Source organism: Sinocyclocheilus grahami, unplaced genomic scaffold (genome assembly GCF_001515645.1).
Source record: "Sinocyclocheilus grahami isolate Dianchi unplaced genomic scaffold, SAMN03320097.WGS_v1.1 scaffold817.1, whole genome shotgun sequence".
Classification (NCBI taxonomy): domain Eukaryota; kingdom Metazoa; phylum Chordata; class Actinopteri; order Cypriniformes; family Cyprinidae; genus Sinocyclocheilus; species Sinocyclocheilus grahami.
Genome location: NW_015505996.1, coordinates 270,994 through 280,360, shown reverse-complemented (window position 1 = coordinate 280,360; position 9,367 = coordinate 270,994). Strand labels below are relative to the sequence as shown.

The 9,367-nt window shown below is 35.0% G+C and overlaps 1 protein-coding gene across 1 annotated transcript in view; it reads left to right on the top strand.

The window, feature by feature from the left end:
* The window catches only part of LOC107562298 (synaptotagmin-like protein 3), a 13,949-nt gene extending 4,810 nt beyond the window's left edge, over positions 1–9,139 (top strand). The window contains exons 3-15 of the mRNA XM_016246929.1: positions 286–482; positions 604–819; positions 1,927–1,994; positions 2,719–2,773; positions 2,902–2,983; positions 3,067–3,139; positions 3,255–3,373; positions 5,556–5,687; positions 5,945–6,111; positions 6,246–6,345; positions 8,441–8,611; positions 8,770–8,854; positions 9,045–9,139. Coding sequence (XP_016102415.1) covers positions 334–482; positions 604–819; positions 1,927–1,994; positions 2,719–2,773; positions 2,902–2,983; positions 3,067–3,139; positions 3,255–3,373; positions 5,556–5,687; positions 5,945–6,111; positions 6,246–6,345; positions 8,441–8,611; positions 8,770–8,854; positions 9,045–9,139 — 1,512 coding nt within the window. The 5' untranslated portion in view covers positions 286–333. The remainder of the gene's footprint in view (positions 1–285; positions 483–603; positions 820–1,926; positions 1,995–2,718; positions 2,774–2,901; positions 2,984–3,066; positions 3,140–3,254; positions 3,374–5,555; positions 5,688–5,944; positions 6,112–6,245; positions 6,346–8,440; positions 8,612–8,769; positions 8,855–9,044) is intronic.
* The last annotated feature ends 228 nt before the right edge of the window (positions 9,140–9,367 follow it).

Below are 9,367 nucleotides of genomic sequence, written 5' to 3'. Positions count from 1 at the left end.
CCTATAGACGTATTGCAGATGAGCAAACTCTCTAAAAAATACGTCAGATAGACGTCTGCGTGATGTATGTGTGCTATCAGGGATATCTGCCATGTTTCAAATCGACCCTGCCAACGTCACAACTCAGTAGCTGGGGAACTGACAGAAACCTGCATTATAAGCATCTGATTTATATCAAATTAATTTGACAAATTGTACATTTTATTTAATATTTATTGAAACCATTAGTTAACGAAAAGCCAAATAAAAACACTACAACATTTTGACCATTCAACAATTTTTCAGAATCTGAGCAAAGTGGCATCTTCCGAACTGAACTGAGCTGTGGAGGAAATGAAACTCGAACAGAAAAACTGGGAAATCATAGACAATCACATCTGCACTATGGATCTCGGGTTATTCCAGGCTTTGGAGAGAGAAAGAGTCCTGGAGGTTCTTCAGAGAGACAAAGCACTTCGAACCATTGAAGCAGACAGAATCAGGTTCTTTAGAACTTCTAACTTCTTTAGAACATATGTGTCCTTGTTTTGTCGGTGTGCAGAAAAAATAGAAATGCCTTGTACTATGAAATCTAAAATAACATTTCAAACTAATTTGATTTAGGAGGCTGAAGGTAGAACTTCAGGGTATCTGTCGACAGGGTGCCAAGGCCATCACGCGTCCCTATGGTCAGAGATCATGTGCACGCTGTCAGCGGCTTCTGGGAAAGTTCTGGGACTGTGGTTCAGTGTGCTGCGGGTGCAGCCATCGCATCTGTAAGTGCTGTCGGGTCGTCTGGTCTGCACAGGAGTGGAAGTGCACAATGTGTCATGCATACAGGTAAAGACAAAACCCCATGGATTTATACTAAAATATTCAAATCTGTGAGAAATACATTATTAAACAATCTTTAAAGGGGTCCTATTATGCTCTTTTACAAAGTCTTGATTTTGTTTTGGGGGTGTACTAGAACAGGCTCTCATACTAGGTTGTTCGAAAATCACATTATTTTTCACATATTTTACATTATTACAACACCTCTCCCCAGTCTGGCATGAACAGCTCGAATAGTTCCCGTATCAAATGAAGGCTTCTGAAATACGAAATGTGTTGTGATTGCTTAGCTGGGCCAGTGTGTGCTGTGATTGGTTAGCTGGCCCAGTGTGTGTTGTGATTGGTTAGCTGGGCCAGTGTGTTCTGTGATTGGTTAGCTGGACCAGAGTGTGCTGTGATTGGTTAGCTGGGCCAGTGTGTGTTGTGATTGGGTAGCTGGACCAGAGTGTGCTGTGATTGGTTACCTGGGCCAGAGTGTGCTGTGATTGGTTAGCTGGACCAGAGTGTGCTGTGATTGGTTAGCTGGGCCAGTGTGTGTTGTGATTGGGTAGCTGGACCAGTGTGTGTTGTGATTGGTTAGCTGGGCCAGTGTGTGCTGTGATTGGTTAGCTGGGATTGTGTGTGCTGTGATTGGCAGCACTCGGCGCCTGGTCAGGAAATGTCATGCCCCTTACCATAGCCGCCTGCGAGCTTCAGTGTAAATATTGAGTCAAAATCAAATCAATTTGAGCGCGATTTAAACCCGGATGATTGTAACCACTCTAAGTTTGTCTGCATTGGGAAAGCTAGCGTGTCTCCGACATAGTGATAACAGTCGTTGCCTTCTCTAGTGCAGCTCAACCAGGTCTCGTCCCATTCGTCGGTATTTGTGATATCACAAATCCAGGAAAATATGCGTTGTAGTCCAAACGAGTCGTTCGTTGTAGTTTTTGAAAAGTGATTTCTGTTAAAATAAAATATCTCCTTTTGAAGTGGACTTTGAGCTTTAACTCTGCAGATCTTTTTCACAGCAACATTACAGACTAAGTGAAAAAGTGAAAAAGCATAATAGGACCCCTTTAAAGCTTTGAATGAATGACATAAATTAGATCAATTTTCATAACTTCTATCCAGGGAATTTAAGATCAAATCTGGTGAATGGTTTCTGGAACAGCAAGCAAAGAAATTTCCGGATGTCAGAGGTTTGTCTCTTTGCATTAGCTAATTGTTTCCAAATTAATTAAATCATTTCCAAATTTGTAAATATTATTACATGGCTCAGTGTATTTTTACACTTGCATTCCTCAGCCAAAATGTTTCAATAATCATGGTTAATTGTATAATTGACCATTGTCTACACTGTCTACTATCCATTGATACCGCATATGTAATGTATGTACATCAAACTTTCAAATATTAAATATATTGTCATATAAAGTAAAAGCATATATGAAACCTATTAGAAATTAGAACAATTTCATATATTAACATATATACCTAGCCAAAACAAATATATATGTTTATGTATGTGTAATTAACACATGTTGGACATATATATTTTATGTATATGAAGCTCCATCCTTAAACCAGCCATTATATAAGTAAATAAATGTCATATATGATCATAAGTAAATATAAAAGATAAACATGCATACTACAAAACCATATATATATATATATATATATACATACAAATTTTTGCATATATGTAGATTTAATAAAATTGCATATATAAATTAAATGTATATTGTTGACATATAGTTGTTATATATAAAAATCATCCTATGTTATAACATTTACATACAATATACTAATTTTACTATATAATATAGGGATAAGTTTATAACACATGTAACACACACACACACACACAATTGATGGTTTGTGTGTTGAACTTAACTTGGAGTCTTTCTGTATTGGTTTTAGAAAACAGTCATGAAACCATCGGAGACAAACTATTACAGTCTTATCAACGTCTCAGGTTGGAAACCCTCAAATATAGACCTTGTTATAATAATCAATATAATAGTCACATTTACTTTATGACAGTTCATGCTCTTTTTAATCAATGATTTCAAAGTGTTTTTAAATGGTTATTTTATGTTTTAGCTTTATTGCAGTCGTGCCTCCAACTCCTCCTCCTGTTTATGAAGCCTCATCATATAACAGATTGATTCATTTAACAGAACAGGTGAAGACAGTAATATGGATTTTTTTTCCTTTGCATTTCTTCATCACCTAATAATGTGTTTGTGTGTCTTTGTATTAAACTAGGACCTCAAAAAATCAAAGCCATTTACTAAATCTGTGGAGAACCTGATGGTGTCTGTCAGTGCTCACATAAAAAGTAAGAGAACAAAACAAGCCTTCTCTATGTTGATTTGATTGTAATAACATTGTAATAGCCACAAGAGTCTCTACAACAGCCTGATCCGGGATGTTTTGTCTTGTCCTGATGCTAGAGTTCTCCAAATCTCAGAATGATCTGAGTGTGGAAGCGGGTCAGCTGACCGTGGATCATGGGCTGCTGCAGAACTCAAGACACAAGAGCCGATCAGAGAGTGCCATCAACAAAGCCAATGTAGGTCTATGCAGAATTTAGTCTACAAGCATTTGTATTGCAGTTCATTTCCTGTAATTCCCATTCAATGCCATGTGGGACGTGACCAATTCACTTCAAAGGAAGAGGAAAGGGTGTCGTCCTTCATAACTAACTAAATCTAAGTAAGGTAAACTATTGGATTTTACAGTGTTGCTGTTGTTTTATGAACTATCTAAATTTGAGACTGTGCGATTTATCTGTCAAAACTAGTGCTGTCAAACGATTAATCGCGATTAATCGCATCCAAAATAAAAGTTTTTGTTTACATAGTATATGTGTGTGTACTGTGTACATTTATTATGTATATATAAATACACACCCATGTATGTATATATTTAAGAAAAATTTTACATTTATATATGAAATATATTTATATATAATATAAATTATATGAATATAAATATATACATGTAAATGCATGTAAATATTTTCAAACTATATACTGTATGTGTGTGTATTTATATAGAAATAATAAATATACACAGTACACACACATAGGCTATGCAAACAAAAACGTTTATTTTGGATGCGATTAATCGCGATTAATCGTTTGACGGCACTAGTCAAAACTGTTCTTGATAAATCCACCTTGGTTTCCAGCCAACTAGGTTTGACTTGAAAAAAGTGGGTAGATGACAATTAGTAACCATTGCCTGCTGTGTTTGAACTCTCCAGTGGTTCTGATTTTTAAAGCAATTTTAGACACGTTTTTTATTCACAATTTGTACCCAGTAAAATACCTTTTTTAAACGTAGGTTTGTTAATTAACATTAAGTTTACATTTGTTAATGCATTAGCTCACATTAAGTGACGTGACATGTGGCCAAGTATGGTGACCCATACTCGGAATTAGTGCTCTGCATTTATCCCATCCAAAGTGCACACACACAGCAGTGAACACACACCCGGAGTTTTTTTTTTTTCCAACAGTTGGTGGGTTCGGTGCCTACATGGTATTGAAGGTGGGAGAGAACGCTGTACATTCCCCCCCCCCCCCTACAATCCCTGCCGGTACGAGACTCGAACCCACAACCTTTGGGTTACGAGTCCGACTCTCTAACCATTAGGCCACGACTTCCCCCGACTTCCACGAATTGAGCAGCACATTTATTACAATAAATGTTAATTAACACAATGTTAGTCCATGCTCCGGTTCATTAAATAACATTAAAAGATACACCTAGTAATACAATTCAAAATAAACATTAATTAATAAAAACGAAACCTTATTGTGAAGTGTTACCAATATTTCAAAAGTAGAAAAATTTATATTTATTATAAAAAAAAAAGGCCATTAAATTGTAAGTTTTCTACACTGTAAAAAATTACTGTGAATTTAACGGTAAAAGACTGTAAAAATGCTACAGTAAAAACCTATTAAATGGTTAACGGTAAATTCCCCTACTATATACGGTGAAAAACTGTATTGGACATTACATGTATTGGACATTAATTTTACAGTAGTATACTGTTTTTGGAAGTGAAAAAGACCGTATAATTTACAGTGAATAACCGTAACTTGACATTCCCAGAATTCCATTTTGAAATGGAATTTTTTTTAAAATGTTTTTTTGTTGTTGAAATAACTATGTTTCTTCTTATTTTTTTCTTATCAGTTTTGTATATTAGGGTTGTGTGTCACACCTAATGTTGTTAAATTAATGTTTATTGCATTATTTCAGAATCATGTGTGTCACCATGATGGTGTTTAGTGTTTGTGTGAATGACACTGTGCACCTTCTATATATGTTATTATTTAAAAGCTGCTTGTGATGGGCTTTGGTTCATCGTGTGACTTTCTCATCACCACCTGCTGTAATATTCCGGCAACCACAGCTTTCGTTTTTTTACCGTTAATTTTACGTTTTTTAAAATGAGGCTTCCTCAAATACTTTCAAAAACTGTGGAAATCCTGGTTCTTCAAAGACAAAAACTGAATTAAAATAAGAACTATCTTAACTTTCAGTTGTTTTGTCTTAATTTAAATCATTTCAAGTCATCTTGAGGCCCTCTGGGAGTTTGTTGTGACCCCCTAATAATCAAACCTTTGTGAGAATCACTGTTTTTCTGTGTACGTTTGAAGGTTAATTTGAACTAAGAATGAGATTGACTAAACAATTGACATGAATGTGATGTCCTGATTGATTTTGTCTCCTCACAGCTGTGCAAAGCACCAAGTCTTCCCAATCTATCCCAGAACAGCAGAGGCACAGAGCAGTATGCTTCAACAAGTACTCTTTACCTGACAGATGACGACGCTTCATATACATCTGCATACAGCGATGAGCAGAGGGTATGTATTCACACCATATTTAATCCTGTTTGATCAGATAACTGATGAGTGCAGATCTCTCAGGAAGCAAACTACCTAAGGTCTGCAAAATTCTGCAAGATAACGTTTTGCAAAAGAAAGATATTAGATAGCGCTTACAGGCTCATGGGGATGAGTTGTGATATTGTGTATGAATTCTCTCTCAGGACTTTGAACATCAACATAAAAAAGTGTAATGTTAATAAATAGGAATTCATTCAACAACATGTTTTGTACAGGACAGCAACAGTAGCACAGGAATGGATTGTGGGATCTTTGAAAACACTAGTGTGACCGGAGAAGTAGAGGTTGCCTTCGGTTACAACAACAGGACATCCTGTTTGGAGATAACTATCAAAGCCTGCAAAAATCTGATGTTTGGAGATATGAAGAAGAAATGTCATCCGTAAGTTGTTTTGATGGAGTGCATGTTTGCTGTGTATTACAGATTGAACAATGTTAGCAGAACATTGTTTCTGTAACGTATTTGGCTCATATACAGTTGGCCTAGTAAGAAATAGTTTCTTTTTGAACAAACAGGTATGTAAAGGTCTGTTTGCTTCCAAAGAAATACCATGATTATAAGATGAAGACAGCAGTCAAGAGGGGAAATAACCCGGTTTACAATGAAACCTTTACTGTGAGTATTTACAACCAGAATTTACTGGTAAACACTGTTTAAAAAAATAAAATTAAAGTGTTATTTTAGTATCACTGAGATACTAAAAGTTGTATAGTTGTTGTTGTTGTTATTTAGAATTTTTTTCCAATTTCATTTTAGTTCGTTTCAGTTATTTTGTTGTATATTTTCTTAACTGCTTACACACATTTTCAAAACTCTGCCTTTAAAAAAAAACAAAAGAAACTTTACACACAAATCCAAGAATTGCACACACAAAATGCAGAATGCCTCACATCTCTTGCAAAATGAAACACTGCATGCAAAATATCACAAACACATCTCAAAAACAATCATTTGCAAACACCTTTGCCATAATATTAATTCCTGTTAGATTTTTGTGTGTTGCATAGAGAATTGTGTGTTGTGTTGTGCAAAAAGTGTTCTATGAAATTGAAAAGGCTGAGGATTAACGTTTGGCTTTGCAGATTTGGTGTGTGGTTCTGGTGTTTGAGTGTCAGGTTTTAGAAATTGTGTGACAAGTAAAGATTTTGTGTAAAAAACTGTAATATGCCAATACAGTTTTTATTATTTATTTTGTTTTAGTTTTCGTTATTTTCATTATTTTAGTTTTAGTCAAGTTAAACTAAATGAAAATGAGACAACGAGAGCAATGTGAAATAAAGTAAGTTTAAGGTTTTTATGTTATTTCATTTCAGTTCATATTTATTTTATTTCAAGTTACTTTGTTTAGTTTCTTCATTCTAATTTTAGTTATCTATAATAACCCTGCAATGAAAGCGTACATTAAAGTGGTGAGATAAGCAAACATTAGTAGTGAGTCAATAAATTACATTTTGAAATAAGAAAACAAAAACAAACAGATGCTGAGTACAAGATACTGATACTGAGTGAGCAAAATATTATTTGTTATTGCTCTCACAACCTATAAAAATGATTTGAGATTCCACAATCACACAATGAATGTTTACAACCAGACACTGAAACCAAAACCAGACTTTACAGCAAAGTGTAAAAAAACAGTCTAACCTTTAATAATCATCGGAATACTGTAGTTTAATGGATTTTAATAATTCAATTTAATTATTATTTCTGCTTTGTTTTGTTTTTGTTTTGTTTTGCTTTGCTTTGTTTTGTTTTGCTTTGCTTTGTTTTGCTTTGCTTTGTTTTGTTTTGTTTTGCTTTGCTTTGTTTTGCTTTGTTTTGTTTTGTTTTGTTTTGTTTTGTTTTGCTTTGTTTTGTTTTGCTTTGCTTTGCTTTGCTTTGTTTTGTTTTGCTTTGTTTTGTTTTGCTTTGCTTTGCTTTCTTTTGTTTTGCTTTGTTTTGCTTTGTTTTGCTTTGTTTTGCTATGTTTTGTTTTGCTTTGTTTTGCTTTGTTTTGTTTTGCTTTGTTTTGTTTTGCTTTGTTTTGTTTTGTTTTGCTATGCTTTGTTTTGCTTTGTTTTGCTTTGCTTTGTTTTGCTTTGCTTTGTTTTGCTTTGTTTTGCTTTGTTTTGCTTTGCTTTGTTTTGCTTTGTTTTGTTTTGCTTTGTTTTGTTTTGTTTTGCTATGCTTTGTTTTGCTTTGTTTTGCTATGCTTTGTTTTGCTTTGCTTTGTTTTGCTTTGTTTTGTTTTGTTTTGCTTTGCTTTGCTTTGTTTTGCTATGCTTTGTTTTGCTTTGTTTTGCTTTGTTTTGTTTTGCTTTGCTTTGCTTTGTTTTGTTTTGTTTTGCTATGCTTTGTTTTGCTTTGTTTTGTTTTGCTTTGTTTTGCTTTGTTTTGCTATGCTTTGTTTTGCTATGCTTTGTTTTGCTTTGTTGAAGTGTCCCTTTGCCCTAAATGTCTTGTCTTGTTGTGGCATTATAACTCAAATTTATAAGAAAAGCAGAAGCTTTATTATTATTGTTGTTGTTGTTGTTTATTTATTTTTAATTGTGACATTACATTTTTTTAGTGTGTATTAAGTCATTTTAAATTGAATTCAGCTGTATTTATTTTAAAGTACTATTTATTTATTTATTCAATTTATTTTAAATTTGCACAGATAGAAATGCATTGAAAGTATGATAGTATTTTGAGGTTTTTGTGTGCTGAACTGTTTGGTGTGTGTTTGCAGTGTGTGGTTGCTGCTGAGCAGCTGGGCAGCAGTGTAGTTCAGGTGTCAGTGTGGCACTGCAGGGGACTCAAGCGGAAGCTCTTTCTGGGAGAGACACTCATCCGTCTGGCTGACTTGTGTCTGGAGAGCACAGACACTCAGCGCTCTGTCTGCTACGCACTCGGTCCAAAGGTAAGATCAGTCAGACTGGACTGACCGCATTAGAACATTATGAAATTATCTGCTCTCTTCAAGTGCTTTTTACTGGGCAAGTTGAATAAAAACAATTCTAAAATTGCATACATCTGCTCATGTTCTGAGGTATATCTGCTGAGCTTGTTCTTTCATAGCAGGGTCATCCACTAGGTGGCGACGTCGAGCTGCTGCTTAAAGCTCAGTTCCAATTCCTGCCACAGATTTACCCACATACAGCCGGTATGAGACTAGCACTCCATTACACACTGTCAGCCAGCCCAGAATAGGACTATGAATGAGTCAAAGACTGTCTTTTCTGGGCTTTGTTCTATATTAATTGCTCATTATAAATGCAAGTTCAAATGTATTTAAACGTATATTAGGCCTATTTCAGAATAAATACATAAGTGTAATTACTCAATCTCTACAGACCTTTTGATTGGAGCAGCTGGACAGCTCAAAGTCATCATCACTGACGTGTCGAAGCTGCGCTTTCTGTCGAAAACAGCTTACATTGAAGGGTGAGTGGACAACTGTGTGTAAGTCTGTTAGTCCCCATGTCTGAAGTAGTTCCAATACACTTATATAAAGAACAATGTTATGGTCGCAAAACTAGGCATAAGATATTAGATTTTACTACAAATTATAGTTGTGATGCCTAATTTTTTGCTAAGCTGTAATTTAATGTTAACATGTTAACCTCGTCTGCCACTGGTTGGTAGTGTGTAGTGCGAAAAGCTTATTTGTGTATGG